Source organism: Misgurnus anguillicaudatus, chromosome 14 (assembly GCF_027580225.2).
Source record: "Misgurnus anguillicaudatus chromosome 14, ASM2758022v2, whole genome shotgun sequence".
In the NCBI taxonomy this organism is placed as follows: Eukaryota; Metazoa; Chordata; class Actinopteri; order Cypriniformes; family Cobitidae; genus Misgurnus; species Misgurnus anguillicaudatus.
In genome coordinates, this window is record NC_073350.2 from 25,871,194 (window position 1) to 25,890,865 (window position 19,672).

At 39.9% G+C, this 19,672-nt stretch overlaps 1 protein-coding gene across 1 annotated transcript in view; it reads left to right on the plus strand.

Annotated features, from left to right (window-relative positions):
* The window catches only part of LOC129427329 (signal-induced proliferation-associated 1 like 2), a 77,579-nt gene that overhangs the window by 18,614 nt on the left and 39,293 nt on the right, over positions 1-19,672 (plus strand). The window contains exon 2 of the mRNA XM_055183737.2: positions 17,939-19,640. Coding sequence (XP_055039712.2) covers positions 18,293-19,640 — 1,348 coding nt within the window. The 5' untranslated portion in view covers positions 17,939-18,292. The remainder of the gene's footprint in view (positions 1-17,938; positions 19,641-19,672) is intronic.

Genomic DNA, 19,672 nt, shown 5'->3' on the forward strand with positions numbered 1-19,672 from the left:
GGTGCAGTACATGATTTTTTAAAACACTTTCTCCTGCCCCAGTTTAGACGAATATAAGTAAGCAATTTGAAGGTTGACTTCCTAAAATGTATGAACATGCTTTTGGTCACTATCGAAACATTGATGTTTGTTTGGGTGGTCCAACTTATGGAGCTACCTGTTTGTCCAAACAGTGGTAGACGAGGGTGTTGTTCTGTTGGTTGCCAGTATAGAAATTTCACCTTTAAGATGTTTATGCATAGTCGGTTTGAAGGGAGAAGGAAGGAATGTAAACTGTATTGCTTGCCCTACAAACAGCAAAACATGTTATCGGATACAGTACAGTACAATTCCAGACTAAATACTGTACTGCCTAATAAACTTGACAGTTTTTCCTGCAATGGGAAAGACACAAGGGCCCATTAAAACAAGTAAAGGAATGAGAATAATTCAGTCTCTTTCTCCTGTGCTCCATCGCTTGGGGTTTTATGAGGCCGCAGGCTGCAGTAAATGTTACCTATTTTCATTGTGTGTACCATCGAGATAAGATTGACTTTTCCACATAATACCATTTTACTAGTGACATTTAAACACATATACTGAGGTATAGTTCTCCCATTAAGTACTGATACAAACTAGGTCTACACGTTTGGTGGGGTTTATTTTCAGGGTTCCCACGGGTCCTTGATATCCTTGAAAGTTTGTAAATCTAGGGGGGAAATTCAAGGCCCTGGGAAGTTTTGAAAATATACATACAGGTCATTGAAAGTGCTTGAATCTATTTTATGCAAGAAGTTTTCTGGAAAAAATCCATATTATTTCCTGTGAAGTGTAGGATAAAATGAAAAAATGTCTTGCCTTTTAAGCACACGTGCTAAACTGTTTGCTTTAAATGCTTATATTTTCTGTATGTTGATTCATACCCAAATGCCTTTTTGCATAGTTGTGTTTGACACATGAAAATGTCTCGGGTTACGTATGTAACTGTTGTTCCCTGGGAAGGGAACGAGACGCTGCGTCTCCCTTGTCATACTTCTTGTGTCCCTGTAACACCGTCTTTGGCAATTTTTCAGATAGCAATTAGGGCTGGGCAAAAAAATCTATTTTTCGATTAATTGTTTTTTTTTTTTAAACGTGGTCGATTCAGAATCATCAACGTTGATGCCACCTTCACATAAAAAGTAAGAGGTATGGAAGCATATTAGATTTCGCAAGCAAGATGACAATGATAGTGTTGTGGCTTTTAATTTCTTTTTATTAATTACACACTTGTAAACTTATGTTCACCGTTATTTTTTTTATTAATATAGTATTTGTATTAAATCTATATTCATTGAGTTGAATATAAAATCGAGTATAAAAACCGACACGGGAACTGGAATCGAAAATTTAACCGAGAATCGAAATCGAATCGATTTGATAGCTTGTGAATCGAAATTGAATCGATCTGGAACATCTGAATCGATACCCAGCCCTAATAGCGATGTACTTCCTGGCTACTGCGTCACCCTGGCTTTGTCGTTAAGCCTCACCATTGGTTGAATTTGATTACACATTCAGACGCACTTACCCCTGGAGGCGTCCCCAAAGTGTCACCATAGTGACGCAGCGCGAGTTCCCTCGAAAGGGAACTGTAACAATGTATCTTAAAAGGTAACACAATGCAACTTTGCTCTCACTTGAAATGTGCTCCACATTTAGTCCTTGAATTTGAGGGTATTGGACCTGGAAAGTCCTTGAAAGGTCATTGAATTTGAAGTTAACCAAGGTGTGGGAACCCTGTATTTAGTTTTTTTGCATTAAGTGTTGCGGTATGAGAAATGCTTAATGACTTTACCAGATGACTTGAGAGGAATTAACTTCTACCTTGCATTTCTCCAGGATGGCAGTGGGTTTTACATACCACGTGTCAAGGGACCAGACCATGTTAATAAAACCTTTTTTGGAAACCTATTCATTGGTTCCACCATGTCTTTCACGAGGTGAAATGTTATTGAATCTGATGTGATCGCAATGTTCACATCTGCAATAGTAATATTGCAATGTCAGTGCTGAAACTATATATCTTTGCCTTTCGGCTCTTACCAACACATTATATTACAGCGAATGATATTACACACCTTAGAGAGGGTGTGTTAGTATAGATACTGCACACAAATGTCAGGAGTTGGTTTCTTGTCCAAAATTTGGATGAGTTTAAAACACCAAGCTAGGAAGTCAGGATTATTACGTTCACATTAATGAATTTATCAGGCGCTTTTAGGTGCTTTTATCCAAGCTGACTTAAGGCCAAAGTATAGTAATTTTTTTCCATGGCGGTCCACATACAATGCGCATGATGCAATTTTCATCAACAGAAGAGTGTGCGTGTACTGTACGTGCACTACCGGATTTTTTAAACCCTGTGTACATTGTAAGCATAGGAGAATGTGGTATGCAACCCAGGAGATGCATTGCATTTTGTTGCAATGGGTATGTGTCAAACGTCCGCGTACGTGTACGAGTGAAATAATCTATACTTTGCAAGGATGTGCGTTCACTGTGCTTGTACATTGGGCTTTACAGTGCATTCAGTCTATACATTTTACCAGTATGTGTCTTCCCTGGGATTCAAACCCATAATGCTTTTAAAATAATGCTCTACCAATTGTGCTACAGGAACAGGAATCACAACTAAATAAAATCAAGACCCACATTACATTTCTAACTATTCAGTATCATTTCGAAATGTATTTACAGTGAAATTTGGATGTCATTTAACGTTGAATGGGAGTTCTGTGCACATGCTGTGGCCATATGTTTGTGGTTGTGCTTTACTTGAAAGTGATCTCTGAGAAATACAGAACCAGAGAAAGTGATGACAGGAAGTAGTCCATCAATATGCTTTCTCATCCAATCTTCGGTCATCATCTTTCTTCTCTTCTTTTATCTTCCCTCTTTTATTTGGCATATGCCAAAACCAGCTCAACATTATAGTGACTCGGGCGAGAGGAAATGTGCTGTCAATCAAAGATGCATGAAATCAGAAGGTTGCTAGGTAACAGATAAAACAGACTTCAAACCCCTAACTAACAACAACAAACTGTGCAAGTGCACATTTGAGAAAACGGCTAATAACATGTTCGGGAAGCGGTTGTGTTTGGCATCTCTCAGGCATACGTCCACAGTCTTCCAACAGCTGCGTGGGGAACTTTTATACAAAACACACTGGTGCTTCCAAGACATGACTAGCACAAACTGACCTTTAACCTTTTGATGAGTGGGATTGTGGAGGAAACAATCACAAGACTCTTCATTATTGCCTTTAGGTGGTTGAAACTGTTGGCTAGTGATCATCAGAGATTAAAAAAAAACATTCACCAAAGTGATGTTCTCTCATCATTGCTCATGCCATCCCATATGACTTCCTGACTGATGATTTTTTATATAATGGGTTCTTGCTTGTCTCGTGATGAAATATTTATATGACAAATATTCACAAGACATGCAAGAACTAATGAGATTTGAAATGAGGTTTGAATTTTGCACTTGGGTGTGATTGTTCGGTTTCAGGTTTGCTAAATATGCTTAAAATTGTTTCTCACACATTTTGCTTCAGAAAACATTAATCTTCTGGAGTTTTTTGCATTACTTTTATGACAGATTTTTATGCTTTTAGGACCTATTTATAGCATAAATTGACGGATGTTTTTGTAAAAAAAGAAAAACTTTGTTCAAATGAAGAAAGGAATTTAAGATAGCATTACAGTGAGTAAATGTGAGAGATTTTCTTTAACTCTTTCCCCTCCATTGACGAGTTTACTCAACAATTAAGAGAAAACGCTTCCCTGCCAATGACGAGTATTTCTGGCTTTCTGCAATATCGCTATTATCCATCAGGTCTTCCGCATCTTATAAAACCCGGATGTATTGCCCTAGGGCAAGCAGCTGTATGTCCGTGTTTTGAGGATCGCTCTGCATCTAATCTCTGTCAAAAGTTTTTGTTTTGTTTTGTTTGAAAGCAGACGGTCTGTTCTTTCATTTGATTAATTGTATGTTTGTATATTTTAAGAAGATCATTTTCTGGAAGGCATTATTAAACTTTTGTGAAAATCATGAAAAATGCTGGCGCTGGCTGGCAACTTAAAAAAAAAAAAACAATGACAGGAAAAGCGTTAAGAAATAAAATAATTTCTTGTCCAAAATTTGTTTAGGAAGTTAGGAAGTTCATAAATGTATTGGCCGCTTTTAAGTGCTTTTACCCAAGCTGACTTAGTGCGCACTCACATTATTCAAACCGTGCTCAGGGGCATTTGCCCCCCATAGCCTGGTTTGTTTGACTATTGTGATCGCTCTGTACTAGTTAATTTTCCCTAGGTTAATTACACCCTGGTTGGTTCTAGAGCAGTGTTTCCCAATCCTGGTCCTTGAGGCCCCCCTCCCAGAAAGTTTAAGATGTCTCCTTATTTAACACAACTAATTTAACTCATCAGCTTGTTAGGGAGACATGTTTACCATTTTGGAAGGAGGCTGATAAGTTGAATCAGTTCTTTGAAATAAGGAGACATCTAAAACTTTCTGGGAGGGGGGCCTCGAGTACCAGGATTGGGAAACACTGGCACGGTTCACTTGGGCTCAGGTGTAGGAGGCTATAGTGGGAGCTAGGGATGCTCACATTGACCGTTTAACCATTAACCGAAGGTAAGAATTTATGACCGATTAACATTATCAGTTAAAATAAAAAAAATTTGTTAATACATGGTGCGTGTCGTCATGAGCCGACAGACATTTCGCCACTTTTTCTATCTTTAATTTGTGAATGTCCTGTAAATGACACAAATTATTGCTGCCCTGACGGTCTGATAAAGTAATCATTTGTATGAGAAATCATTTGTATGCGTGTTTGGAAGCTGAACGGAGACGCGCGCAAGATGACGCGGTCCGTCTCGCGCACATCCGGACAGACGTTCGCTGATGGCCTCTGACCCTGTCCATAAACATCTCTCTTTTTGCACAAACGGAGAAGGACGACGCAAAAGCAAAACTTTCTGAAAAGCATCCTACTTTAGAAATGACCACTGTGGTAGATGAACAATCTGCCCTTTTTGGATATTAATCCTCTGGACTGATCGCGTGCTTTTTAATAAGGTAATGTTGCGTGAATATAATGTATGAATCCTGGTTCTGTTGTTGATCTGTCGCTGCTATTTGCACGTTCAAATTAAATCTTTTGTTTTTACTAGTTCACAGACAACCGTCAACTGTATTTTTACTCAATGACAATTTCATATTAAAGTCTTATAAGTTAACGGTTAATGTTCGGTTTAGAAGCTACGGTTGTCGGTCGGGAAAATTAACTGATATGAGCATCCCTAGTGCGAGCGCAATCACGTCTGAGCGTGATTTAAAAGAAGAGACGTCAATTGCGCGAGCATTCACCTTCATCTACCTTCTTAAAAACCTTCTGATGCGCGCAGCAGGGTTATGTGAATGTCCGGGCGGGCTCCACTTTACAGAAAGCTTAAATCGCCATCACACAAGGCACTGTTGTACTAAAGTCCTATGACTAATATTGATGTCCAATATGGCCAAAACAAGTTTAAGCGTGACTGAGCTATAAAAAATATCAGCACTGTTGGAACACCCCTTGTCCAAACAAATTAGAGGACCGGAGCTAACTGTTAATTTTGGTGCACATGCACACAGCCAGTAGCTTCAATTCACTCAAGTCTAACTTGCTTTGGGCTTGTCTGTTGGAAACTTGGAAATGGAGCATGCACACAAGCGGTCGCAGTGATCCATGAGTGCTTTATTCAGGCTCCAGGGAGAATGAAGACGGGTGAGTTAAGGAAAGGAAGAAAAGGAGATGATGGAACAGTGCAGTGAGCGAGAGAGAGAGAAAAAGGGAGAGAGACATAGACTGTAATAAGCAGTAGGACCCTGGAGACCTGCAGACCACCATAATGCCTAGAAGCGGCTTCCAATATGTCTCGGATTCAGTTGACATAGTAAAAAGAAAGACGTTTACACTGTGCTCTATTCTTAGAAATCATTCGCTAATAATTGCTAACAAGTGTTCTTACTCATGTGTGCAGAAAAGGGTTCCCACAGAAATTTCAGATAGATTCTTGGCAGGTGTATACATGCATAAATTTGTTCTTGATGCCGATCTAAGGTTAATGAATTATGGTTATTCTGAAGTGTTAAAGCTAGAGTAGGCTTTATTTTTATTTTGGCGGTTAACAGTCAGTAAATAAAGTGGTCTAAATACAAAACAAATATATCTTCTGTGGAAGTCTCAGGACCATCAAATGTTTGTCTAGTCATTGCATTTGGCTGTGAAACTCTCATATGTAGTTTATTTCTTCATTGACAACCATTCAAAATACTTGTTATCCTGTTTTGTTAACCTTGAAGGCTCTGGAATGGGTCAGCCTGACAGGACGATGGACATTTGGCACAGCTGTTGGCAGAGTGAAGTAGGGCATCATGGGTGTTTTTTTTTTTTGCAGTGGTTCGGTCAGACTGCATTATCATCCAGCGCAGTGCACTTAGGGGCTGGGTTTCAGTCCAAATGCCTTGGAGATACTTTCCCATTTTGCGTCTGTTTACTGTCTGCAATTTTAATGACGCACAGCCCATACAGACAGGATGTTTGAGAGATTCAGTGTTTGTGTGTGAGTGAGTAAGTGTTTAGAGCTGACACTGCAATTTGTATATGTGTAAATCGATCAAACCCTGTAAAGCGCATTTCTAGTAAACAGGAATGCAAAGTGCAAACAGATGCAACATAGCGAATATAATTACTGTGGAACTTGGCACGTGCACAGCAGATTAGGATCAAGCTAAATCAGTCATTGGATATAAATAATATATTGTCATATACTTAATTTATATGTATTACATGGCTCTCTGGCCAATACTGCAGTCAAATGATTTTTTTATTAAAATTTAATAATAGGCCTCTGTCCTGGACAGTTGATTACCTTCTGTGCTTGTACCATATTTCTCTATAGACGGTTTAATCAGTAAACAAACGTCTTTCATGGAACAAACGTAACTTCAATAAACTCCGCAGAGAATCGATAACAACAAAGTTCTTTTAGAGTAGTTTATTTCTGATAACAAGCAAAATAAACAACAAGTAGACTAAGGTAGTTTAAAAATGACTGAATTTTCCGGACTATAAGGTGCGACTTGTCAAAATTATTTCATATGAACCAAGAGCAACCATTGCCGTCTATAGCCGCGAGAGTCCGCTATATGCTGCTCTTGTATTTATGTAATTCAATGGATTCAGTGATGTGGAATGACTTTGTGACCTTTTTGAACTTTATTTGGCTTGTCGTGTTAATTTAGCTTATTCAGCCTCCTATGTATGTTCTATATGCTATTGTCTATCATGTAAATAACTGTATAAGTTACTTTAGCATGTACGTACACCCATTTAGCCTGCTGTTCTGTGCTATTGTTTAGTTGAATAACTTGCCTTTCCAGATGAAATGTCTATTCTTCAGCTTGGATTTTGTGAAATCATTTTCCTCTTCAAAATGCATTTTTGACTGATGCGACTTATACTCCAGAGCGACTTATAGTCCGGAAAATACGATACATTAGTTCATAGCTAAAGCGCTTCAAAAACGAGACTGAGCTAACTTTACTGTGCTATATAATGTATGCAATCTTAACTACAAAGCGAGTGCCAAACCTCCCTTCAAATATGATCCATTGTTGCCGTCTTCCCTTGTCTATTTGATGAGCTATTTGTTCCAGTTCAGTTTAGCAACTAGCCAGACCATTAAACAAACAGAGACTGGAAGTTCCGCCCAGACGCGTAATCGCGAAAACGCACCCCATTGGTTAAGATATTGTTGCTATTAGGGGTGTAATGATACACAATGATGTGCGATTCAGTGACTATGCTTCGCAATAAATTAGGGTGAAATGCCACTACATCCAAAAGCCAGATGGCGCTCTTGTGCAGAAACTCAATATTCGCCACAGAAGAAGAACCATTACACAAAAGCATACAAAAGCATATTTTTATCACTGTTCTTCAAATATTTACAGGTATTTTTACAATAATAAAGAATATTAATAATGATTATGTTTGACGAGTGTTGCTTTTTTGCGTGTTATAAACGACTCAAATTCACAGTGATTTCAGATTGATAAGGACCTTCTAATGTTAAATAGCCGTATTATATAAAAGAGTTGTGCATAATATCACCTCTGCGATTCAGAATCCATATCAGACAGGTATTATAGTGTGTATCATGAAATATCGTTACACCCCTAGTTGCTATGATAGGCTGCTTGTGATTCAAACCGAAAAACCTGTCTGTGTGTGTGTAACCAATGTCATCTTTCATGATTGTCAGGGCTCATCTGACTGTCATTGTCCTACACTCGCCCTTTCCTCCACAGGACGTCTGAGTTTACAGAGCCAGAGCATATGGCCCTTACACAGGATTATTCCACCTTTGTCCTTTTATCTGTCACTCTCAAAACTTTCTTCTTTCGGCCCCTCGATAACCCCCTAAACTAAAACCTGGAGCTGAATGAAAAAGAGAAGTACGTAGAAATTCTTCTCTGTGCTTCTTTGAGGGTCTCTGTATCAATGCAGGTGGACTGAATTGGTTTGGGGGGTCGGAGGAGTTGAAGAAAAAAGTGGAGGGAACGGCTTCATCTGTTGGTTTGATAACTGAAGTTTCGTGGTACTGCCTCTTTCTATAGAAATGCTAATATATGCCAGTGGCACCAGTCGTTAGGCGCTTTTGTTCAGGGGGTTGAAGGGGTCTGGAGAGATGTTGGGGGTTGAGGAAATGAGGTTTCTTTCTTTTAATTGTTCTCCATTTCTCTATCTGTGCATGTTTTTCTGCAGCTCTTTGGATTTCCCTTTATCTTAACCATTCTTTCAGCACACACATTTTTCTTAATCAGTAACCAGCATCTGTTGTCTGTATCGGCGAGGCTTGAGGCCTGCACGAGGAATGTATTGATCTCCTCAGGTTAAGCAAATGTCAGTTTTCGGTTTGTTTGTGAGAGATGATGCATGGCCAGGTAAATTTTTGGGTGTGGTTTCCAGGTGTTGTCTGCAGACAGTTGGCAGGGTGCTGAACGTTGGGCTGTTGCGCCAAGTCCTCGAGGACTTTTCCGCAAAGGCGGATGGATTTACAGCTGTTTGCCATACAACTGCGGTGAGGGGTGGTGGCGGCGACCGTTCCAAACCCACCGGCTAAACTGATTGGTTCTGATGTGACCAGGATCTATGACGGTTATGAAAAAGAATGCATGTTTGTTTAGTGAGTTGCGCTTGTTTTTGTTTGACATTTGTAACAAACTGGATTGCACTCAGTGGGGCGTTTTGAGATTCTTGTGCCCTTTAATACTGGGCATGGTTGCAATATAATTGCCATAAATTGTTTGTGGAATAGTTGTCCTCCAGTGAAAGAGGTATTTTTCAGTATTTATCTGTTTATTTCTGCCTTTTTTGTTAGATGTATTATATGTTTGTTTTCTAGGAGATGTGTTCTCGAGTGCTGGGTTGTGAACCAAACATGGGACACATGTATGTTTTAATGAAGTTAAACACAAAGAACAGTGCCAAGTAACACAATATATTTAATTGTGCATTAAAAAGGCAAATTAAATAGCCATCAGTTTTAAAAAGAGAAAGCTTAAAGGGATAATGTCATTAATGACTCACCCTCATGTGTTCCAAACTCGTAAGATCTCGTTCATCTTCAGAACCCAGTTTAAGATGTTTTGGATTTAGTCAAAGAGCTTGATGACCCTTCATTGAAAATCTATGTACGGTATACTGTCCATGTCCAGAAAGTTAATAAAACATCATCAAAGTAGTCCATGTGACATCAGTGGGTCAGTTAGAATGTGTTGAAGCATCGAAAATACATTTTGGTCTAAAAGTAGCAAACATTGCGACTTTATTCAGCATTGTCTTCTCTTCTCTTCGTCTGTTGTGAAGCGCATGCGCGAGACTGAAGTCACGTGACTGCAGTTACACGGATGATGTACGACGCGGCTGACGTGTCATCTGGTGCGCCCCAGTTGATTTTTTTTGTGTGCCCAGCCTTCGTTTACAGTCTGAGGGAGACGCACGCTGTAAGTTTGAAAAAAAAAAACTTTGAAAACATGGCGGAGGATAACACGTCATCCGTTTCACTCCAGTCCCGTGACCCCAATCTCACCCATGCGCCCCACAACAGACACGGAAGAGAAGACAACTCTGAATAAAGTCGTAATTTTTGTTATTTTTGGACCAAAATGTATTTTCAATGCTTCAACACATTTTAACTTGACTCACTTATGTTTCATGGACTACGCGGATTGTGTTTTTGTTGTCTTTCTGGACATGGACAGTGTACCGTACGCAGTATTCAATGGAGGGTCAATAAGTTCTCGGACTAAATATAAAACATCCTAAACTGTATTTAGGATGAACGAAGGCCTTACGAGTTTGTAACGACATGAGGGTGAGTCATTAATGACATTATTTGCATTTTTGGGTGAACTATTCCTTTAAAGACAATAAAAAGTACATATTTTAGTGATTTTTATATGATGTGATTTCTACATTTTGGTACAAGAGCTGGATTGCCATTTAACAATAAAGGCATTTTGGCTATGTTAGGAAATGGTCATAAATTGTAGTAAGTCTGAGAAGTCCAGGTCATTTTTTGTTATGTTTGTATGCCGGTGAAGGTATTTGAGTGGATAGTGCAGCAGGGTGTCGGGGTGTGTGTGTATGTTGGGCTGCTGAGAGGAGCTCGGAATGCCAGATGGTGCTTGTTAAACTCAAAAAGCTCTCCCACTCTCAACTGGAGCTCTGCGGTGTGGACCACATGCTGTCTGGAATGACCAGCATCAATTCAGACAAGCAGAATTCTCAACACCCAAAGCTACCTGCTGCTCCGGTTTTCTCACAGGCCCTTTCAGTCTTTCTTTCAAGTCCAGCGTGTAGTCAGAATCTCCCGGAGAATGAAGGTTACCGCCTGAGCGGGAGAAGAAATTAGTTCAGCTCGGGGGACAATGTGGAAGGCCTCATTTCACAAAGCCACTGCTGTTCAAAGACACAGAAGAAAGAAACTGAATAGAAAAAACAAGAAGGCAGTGGGTTTCCATCGCCAAGGTCTAGATGTAGTCTGGTTTGTGAACGACCCTCGATCTGTTTGCTTCCACTGACCTTAAAGAAGCTGAAATGTATTTTGAGTTATGCCATCGATTTCTGTTGAAACATGCCACAGAGCTCCACGTACGTGCGAAACAACGAGTCTACGCGTGTTTATTTATGCCTGGTCCTGTTCTGCGAATATGTTTTTAGTGTTGTTAGTGTAGTTGCACAAACCTGAAGCGCAGAAATCGAAACTTCTGTCATGCGAAGCGATTGTCATACTTTTAGAGTGTTGCCATTCACCCTGCAGCTGTATGCTGAAACGAGCAAGCTTTATCATTCAAATTTTAATTAAACGAGGCACTATACCAACTCCCCCTTTATTCCATTCTTAAAGCCTCATTGATGTGCGTGAAAAGAAGGATTTGTGTCCGAACAAAAGGCTTACATAAACTCTCAACTCCTCTTTTTTAGCCGCTGGCTGATGAGCATTGTTCCAGTAAGGCCCTTTTGGGTCAGGGCCAAGACTTTTGGTGTTAAAGTACTGAAGGATTGGAGGTTAATTTACCTCATTGCCGTGTTTAAGATGCTTCCATTTGTGGTCGATGTGCCATATGGAAGACATTAAATGAGTTAAAATTAGGATAACTTGCCCCTAACACAGCTCATTAGCCAAAATAGTTGGGTTCCTTGTAAAAGAGAATAAATGTGTGTGTGTGTTTTAGGATAGAAACCCACTTTACCCCTTTCTATTCAAGCTGTTGCCTTGACAGTAGTTGACCTGAACTAAAGTGTTACTTAAAGTTTACACTAATACCAGTCGTAGCACCCTAGCAGCAATTCAAAGAATCCAATGTATTCTTGTATGTCAGACAGGTCCATGTTCCAGACCTGAATGGCGAGAGATGAATGGGCTTTTGAGAAGGTAGGCGGCCCTCATGTGTAAATCCAGCTGGCTGCAAGGCAAACTATTGCACAGATAATAATCCTTGCCTCTCTTTTCCTAGCTGAGGATGAAGGAATAGTTGTCCAAACAAGGGACATTCCAATTGTTATCAATTACATCAACAAGCAGAACATGAAATACCATGTTCGCAGTATGTGTCATATCTCTCATTGGGCCGGATGCCATGAACTCCATCGCAGACAGCCAGTGTAGCAGATGCGGACTGTCTGTCTGTGTTTATCCCTCTGTGTCTCATTGTAGCAGCTGATATCAGTTATCCAGGTCAGAAACCAAAAGCAAGTCTAAACCTATGAAAGCAGGTGAACACACTGATCACACTTGCAGGAGAGGCAGAAGCTGTGAGGTTTTAGCGTGAAATTATGCGGCTTCAAGTCCCAGCTATGAAAATGACAAAAGCTTGACATGTTCTGGCACACAAGCCTGCATTCCTGCATTAAACCAGCCAGCTTGAGGTCATTTCATTTTACAAAATACTCAGGAAATTACATCAGTTTCATAATGTAAATGAAGGAAATGTGAGTTATTGTGTTTTGACCCCTATAAAAAAAACCCAAAGCTCTTTCTCACGGGTCTGTTTCCCCATTTGCTCAGTGCTGTTTGTTTGGTAAACACCTGGAAGTTATATTAACCCAAATGGTAAAGGTCAGTTACTGTAGTCCCGACAGAGAGCCCAGGGTCCCCTGGGGGCCAGTCTTTCAACTTGTGCCCACTCTGCCTGTGTGTGTTTGCCTGTGAGGGTTTGAGGTCTGTGTTTTGTTTATTTATTGTTTTTCCTCAATCTTTCTCCGGGTCTGTTCCTTTTCCTTTCTTTCCCACCCTTATGTTTTCGCTGGAGTAGTTTGCAGTTCAGTTGGCTTTCAGTGTAGACTTGACATTTTGATTGGTTTTGTATATAAAATAACATAAATATATGAAGAGTTTGGTTCCAAAACGCGATAAATGGCTTTTTTATGAGTTGCCGCCAAAATCAGTATTGTATTTGGTCAGCATTAAAAAGTTAATTCTTCATTTTACGCAATATCCATTATTCTGTCATCTTTTCTCGATTTTTAAAAATGCGATAAATGCCAGTTCTCCTTCTCTGCAGAATGCAATAAATCTGCTTAACCAATCACAGCGCACCGTTCAACGCATTGTAAACAATAATGGCGGCACGTTGAATACACACAGAATCCTAGTTTTCCTCATCTAGTTTGTACTTTGTGATGAACAAACAAACAAAAACAAATTAACACTTTCGATGGCATTAATAATCCTGTGGTGGTTTTCTGTGACGGGGAAAAAAACGTAAGCCATCAAAATCTAATGATTTATGCGAGAGGCATTCGGGAGACGGAAAAATGCCGGCTGTTGCCTGTTCTCCCAACAGCATCAAGCTTCTGTCATGCTAACACATTGACCCCAGGGGATCCTATGAAAATTATTTTACTCAAAGCCAACAAAAATCAAGCAGGACCAAAACATTTTACAGCAGATCGCTGTCAAAAAGTTAATCGACGGCGTCCCAAGGATAACAGCAGCAATAATGATTAATGCCCTTAATGTTTATTTTTTTAATCCGTGTATAGCACTAGTCAACTAAATGAATATAACATTGGCAAAAAAATGCTTAACATTGCCTAATCCACTAAGCAAAGATGTTGGAGGACCAAATTCAGTAAACACCTTATTATTAAAGCATATTAAGTACCAACAAGCAGAAGTGCCCAGAATAGGAACGCAATTTGTCTGCTTGTGTCGATCAGATTTTTCAGGCGCTTAACGTCCGTGTGAAACAGCCTTGCGGGTTTCCTGCACGCTTGGAATAATTCCAGAAGTGTTCCTGGCATGTGAGGCATTGGCTCCTAGCTCTTGTTATAGTGCCTCCAGCACAGGAATGTGTAAGCGCCAAAGAGACTCCATCCTTATTCCTAACAAGGAAAGGCAAATGAGAACATAAGATCCATCAGCAGCATTCCAGGAATGAGAAATGTAGGTGATCTCCATGCTGTAGCAAAAAGGTTGGGAGTCTTATGGGGTGTTGCCCATGTAGGGTTTTCACTGGGGCTGATGTGAAAACTTTCAAGTTCTGTTAGGTTTGGACTTGTGCCTGCTCACCCTGTAGCCCTACTGAAACGTAAGAGATCACTTGATAATTCTGTCAGTCATCCTTTTGTTTTGCAGTCAAACCTAGGAGCTGTTGATAGTTGTAACTGGTCAGGACAGGAAGCGATAATCATTAGGTGTTGTAACCTTGTAGCATTGAGCCTCGGAGCATTGATTTGGAGTGTACAGCTATGCATTTATATTACAGATATGGTCAGAAATTGTTCTTTGTTTCTAACCTTGAAATATTATTGCATTTTAATAGTTATTTTTTGTTATATATTTTTATGTTTTTAAATGTCACTATATTTCTGAATTTAAATAGGTTTTGAATCCTAGATTTCAGACCTTGCTGTATCTGGGTTTGCAGGGCGAGTGCATTGCTCTTCCACTGTGGGTGCGTTGACCTGCTTTCCAGCATTGTTTTGATCTGTTTTACACAACATTGTAAAGTCCTTGTCCCAAAAAATGCCTTTAACCAGACTGCTGTCACTGTCAATCATCTGGTGAAGGGATAACAATCTCCTAAATTTGTTTTCTGAGAAAACCAACAAAATGCTTTGGATTTTTTCACCAAACATCAAAATATAAGCTTCTTATCATGCTTTAATTTATCAGTGCTTTTTAAAGCATGTCATGAATCAAAAACCCAATGTGTGATGAGTTTTTCTAAAAACGAAAAGAAACCTTTAGTTTAGATATTCTGTCATATCTTCTACCGTGTCAGACATCAAGCAGACTGGGACTCCTTTTAACTTCTTTAGCTGTTGGAAATGATAGGCAGGCCTGTGTGGTCACAGTCCCCTGTATAGATCCAGCTGTCTAAATAGATTGGGTCAGAATCTTTGCGGTGGGCGATGATACTGATGATGAGTTTTGTTGTTCCGCCGGCACGGTGCATGTGAGCCGGGCTTCTAAAAAGCAGGGGACTGCTGGAGCATAATGGTAATCAATGACCTGTACAGGAACTACAGCTGGACGGGGAGGCGTCAGAGGGGACAGGATTGGCCATTTGCCTGGCTCTGAATCCCAGCGGGGGCTTGTGGGAGGGAGGCTTTCAGATGTCCAATTTGTTGTCCTCTCTCAAGCTTTTTCTGGTTTTAGATGTGACTCCCGCAGGGATTGTCAACAGTGGGTTCTTTCTTCCTTCTTTTTTTAAGCTTTGGAGACGGGCGATTTATAGTGGTCAATGATTGTAACTCATTCATGAAGACAATGCTATATCTATATCTATCTATATCTTTATATATCTATATCGAAATTTATCTTTGCCCAGCACGTGTGTGCATGCGTATGTGTATGCATATGTATGTGTATGTTTATTAGGGATGCACGATAATTTGCATGTGATTGTCATTGCACATCTCGTCAGTAAAGCCGGTTTTTTGATTAGTAGTAAATCGCCATCAGCTGCTTTCAGATGGAGCGGAATTTACTACACAAAGCCATAGTTCACTGACAATCGGGGCAATTTCGCATTAATTATCGCCGACGTATCGCCTGCGATATGTATGCGATATGGCCCAGCTTGTCGGTGAACTACGGCTTTGTGTAGTAAATGCTGCTCCATCTGAATAGCAGGTGATGGCAATTTTCTACTACTCCAGAAACCGGCTTTACTGACGAGATGCGAATAATATCGCATGCAAATTATCGCTCATCCCTAATGTGTGTGTATATATTTATATATATTATTTATTTAATACATTATGGACATATATGGACATTAGAACCCATACACACATTTAACACACACACACACACACACACACACACACACATTTTGTGCTGTTTGCATTTTTAAAACAAATGGGTCATAAAACAGATAAATATTTTATCATAGCCATCATACTGAAGCTGTTTGTGTTGAAGGAAGGATGGATCTCCAAGGTCTATGAATCTTTCAAAACACATGAAGATGTGCAAAATAATTCATATGTTGTTTAGTACTCTTTGAATAAAGATAGGACTTATCTATTAGCATATGGGTAGGTCTGTTAGAGAAATGTATTCTTTCAGTCCTAGCTTACAGTATGTTAATAATAATTATATTTTTTAATTAAGGTCATTTCCATTTTTTATATCAGAATTCATATTAGTGGTGCATAAATGTCATAACCAAAAATGAAATAAAACACAAAAAAATTCCAAAAAATGTGCATCGTTTTTATTTATTTTTTTATCGGGAGGTTGCATTTTGATTTTTGGGTAAAGTTTGCCCGAGATGCGTCTTGATACATTTTCTGTTTAGTCAGCTTTTCATTAGCAGTTATTGTAGTGTAACCTTGCCCTTGTATTTTGTGAAGGAGAGTAGTCTTACATGTCCATTTACTATTTAACATTGTTCTTAAATAATGAATCGACTTGTCATTTTTGAATACACTATTCATTCTTATTTTAAGTGCTGATTCTAAGTTTAGCTTTTTAAAATCACTCTCTGTTCATCCTATGACCTATGTCTGGTGCTAGTGGTGTGTTTTGTATCATTGAGTTTTAAATATTTTATTACACGTACATTTCGAAAGGCCATAATATTGCTGCATGTCTTCTGGGAATAAAGTTGTGTCGCTGTGTCCAAATGTCATACCTTTTGATGAATATTTAACCAAAATGCTCTCTATCTCCTGGTACAGCGCTTAGAAATTCATTTTTGAACATCAGTCAATGATGTTTGTTAAATTGCTTTTTAAAATTACTCTCAACCTGTGTACACCAGTTAAAGCAGGAAGTTCATTCCAAGGCTGAGCAAGTTTTACATTTTGATAAAGGATTACGAAGATAAACATTGTATAATTCATTTGGAACATGCACGGATGATTCGTGCAAAGTAATGTAAAATGGGTCAGTTTTGATTTCTTGTCTCATGTTTAAATTACAGCTTTGGGTCCAGTGAATTTTTCTGACAATGTTTATTATAGAGGGAGGGTAAAGGTTCGTGAGGTATTGGGGTCAGCATGCATGTCACAGACAGACAGAGCATCCAAAACACATTATTAATAACTGCTGGATTAATCAGCTTTTAGGTTGGCGAGTCTCACAGCTGAATGTAGCGGTGCAGAGGCTGACAGTACTGTAATTTTACACTTTCTCTCTCTCTAGTGTTTTATTTTCAGATCATGTTTGGTGTATTGGAAAGCTATTTTACTGAATGGAGGGGTCAGTAGGTTCATTTAATTGGATTTTTTGGTGGAAACTGTACAAAAATAAAACGGAATTGAATTGTTTGTTTGGATTTAGCTTCGTTTTTGCCTTAGTTGGTGTTCGAATTGTGGCATGTGTGTGTAAATGTACAAGAACATTTATTTGTATGAGCCAGTTTGTATTGTGTTTTCAATTTGTAAAATGGCGCACAAAATTAATATAGTTTCATTTGCCAATAATTTACTAATTTCTTCAACAGTTACCTTATAATTTCTTTAAATGACCACGTAAAATTTTTGGTTGTGTCAGTAATACACTTAGAGGAAGTCCTTTGAATATATACTACTTTTTATAGAAGAAGTAGCCTATTGCCAAAATATAGGCTAAGATCGGTAATGCATTTTTTTCCACAAAGGTAACGGAAGTACAACATTGTTTTTAGCTGGTCTAAAATATGAAATGCATCTGAGTGGAAAAAAAATGTCCTTTCTGAACAGACATTCAAAGCCCTTATTAAATAAATTGGTCTTTTTGCTGATGCTTTGTTCAGTTGAGGATTTTGAGTGCTTTGCATTCTTTCAAGGTCACATTGCTATCTCTTTCTCCCAAATGGATTCTCTAATGATCTCTCTCTCTTCCTCATGTCTTTTCAGAGCATCAGTGGGATCCCACCTGGCTTTGTTAAGCTTACATGCCTGTTAAATGACCATATCTCCTGCTTGCCCGCCTGTGGAGTGAGCAGTTGTCCTTGACAGTGAAGCTGAGATAAAGAGATTCTCCTCCTATGGATTACAGACCAATAGGTCTGAACACCCTGGCTTGGGTCAGTCATTATTCACAGCCTTCCTCCTACACTGTCAAGCCCCTTTGCTGTTCCGTAAAATGCTGGAGTTGGAATTTCTGGTCAGGATGAATTATCGTTAGATATGAATGTCCCAAACCTTAGGACAAGAAATAAAGCTGACGAGGCCGTTGAAGCTTGAGAATCAAAGCACCTCATTTTAGAGATGCAGACAGATGATTTATTTGCCAAAAAGCTTCAAGCCTTGAATGGGAATATGGGACCTCCCAACACACAAGGCACACCAGCAGTGCCCAAGATGGGCATCCGAGCAAGAGTGTCCGATTGGCCGCAGAAGAAGGATGGCAACCCTGGTCCACCTCCCCGATTTGACAGTCTAATGACAAACTTCCCGAATGGAATGCCAATCCAATCCCCAGAGGAGGTTGTCAAACAGAGCCCGGGTTCTCCTCCTAACTCCAGCTTTCTGGAGGCAAAATACGGGCTTGGGGACATGCTGAGCCAATCCCAAGGTAAAGTGCACCATCCTCTGCAGAAAAGGAGCAATAGTGATGTCACCATTAGCGACGTTGGGGCGGAGGACATGGATCAGAGGGCAGTCAACCCCAATACAGGTGCCTCTCTGCACCGCGAGTACGGAAGCACATCCTCCATTAATCGCCAGGGTTTCCCTGAAGAAGGGTTTTTTCCGAAAGGATTCCCTACAGAACTCTCTGAGCAACCTAGTGCACCGCCGCCACAAAGCCTTCGGTTTGATACCGCAGTCTCTCCCAGTCTCCAAACTGCAGCACAGATTGCAAGGGGGGATATACTCTGCATTCCCAACTACTCAGACTATGTGGACAGTTCCCTCTTCTATAGTCGCGAAAGGGAAAAGTCTTTCTTACAGCGGCCAAAGACGGAAAAGGCCGAGACGTCAATCTTCCGCAGGCTGAAGACCATCAAGAGTGACCAGCGGCAACTAGCAGATCATGACGATTGTAGCAGACACGGTCGTCCGTTGAGTTTCCAGAGATGTTTTGCCCACTACGATGTCCAGAGTGTGCTGTTCAACATTAGCGAGGCTGTTACTAATCGTGCCAACATTGCAGGTCGGAAGAATATAACAACGGGAGCTTCTGCAGCATCACTGCACCAGGCCAGTGGGGCATTGGACAGTTCTGACCCTTTGTCTCTTTGCGAGTCCCCTTTAGATGTTTTAGAGGAACTCGGACAATATCCTGGCACTGATCCTGATGAAGGAGACGGGAAGAGTAATGGTTTAGTGTTAAGCTGCCCGTATTTCCGTAACGAGATCGGTGGTGAAGGAGAGAGGAAACTGGGTACTACTAAATTAAACAATATTGCTTACAACAATGCAGGTGAAACTTATTCCATTGAGTCTACTTTGAGTTCACACTGCACCAATGCAGGGGTTTCTGTCTTGGAATTGCACCGTGAAAATTACGCCTCTCGCGAGAACTACGCTGTTCCACGGGATTGCTTGAAACGCTACATCATTGAACACATCGACATGGGCGCATACTACTACCACAAATTCTTCTTCAGTAAAGGTAGGATTCAAAGAACAAAACTACATTTATAT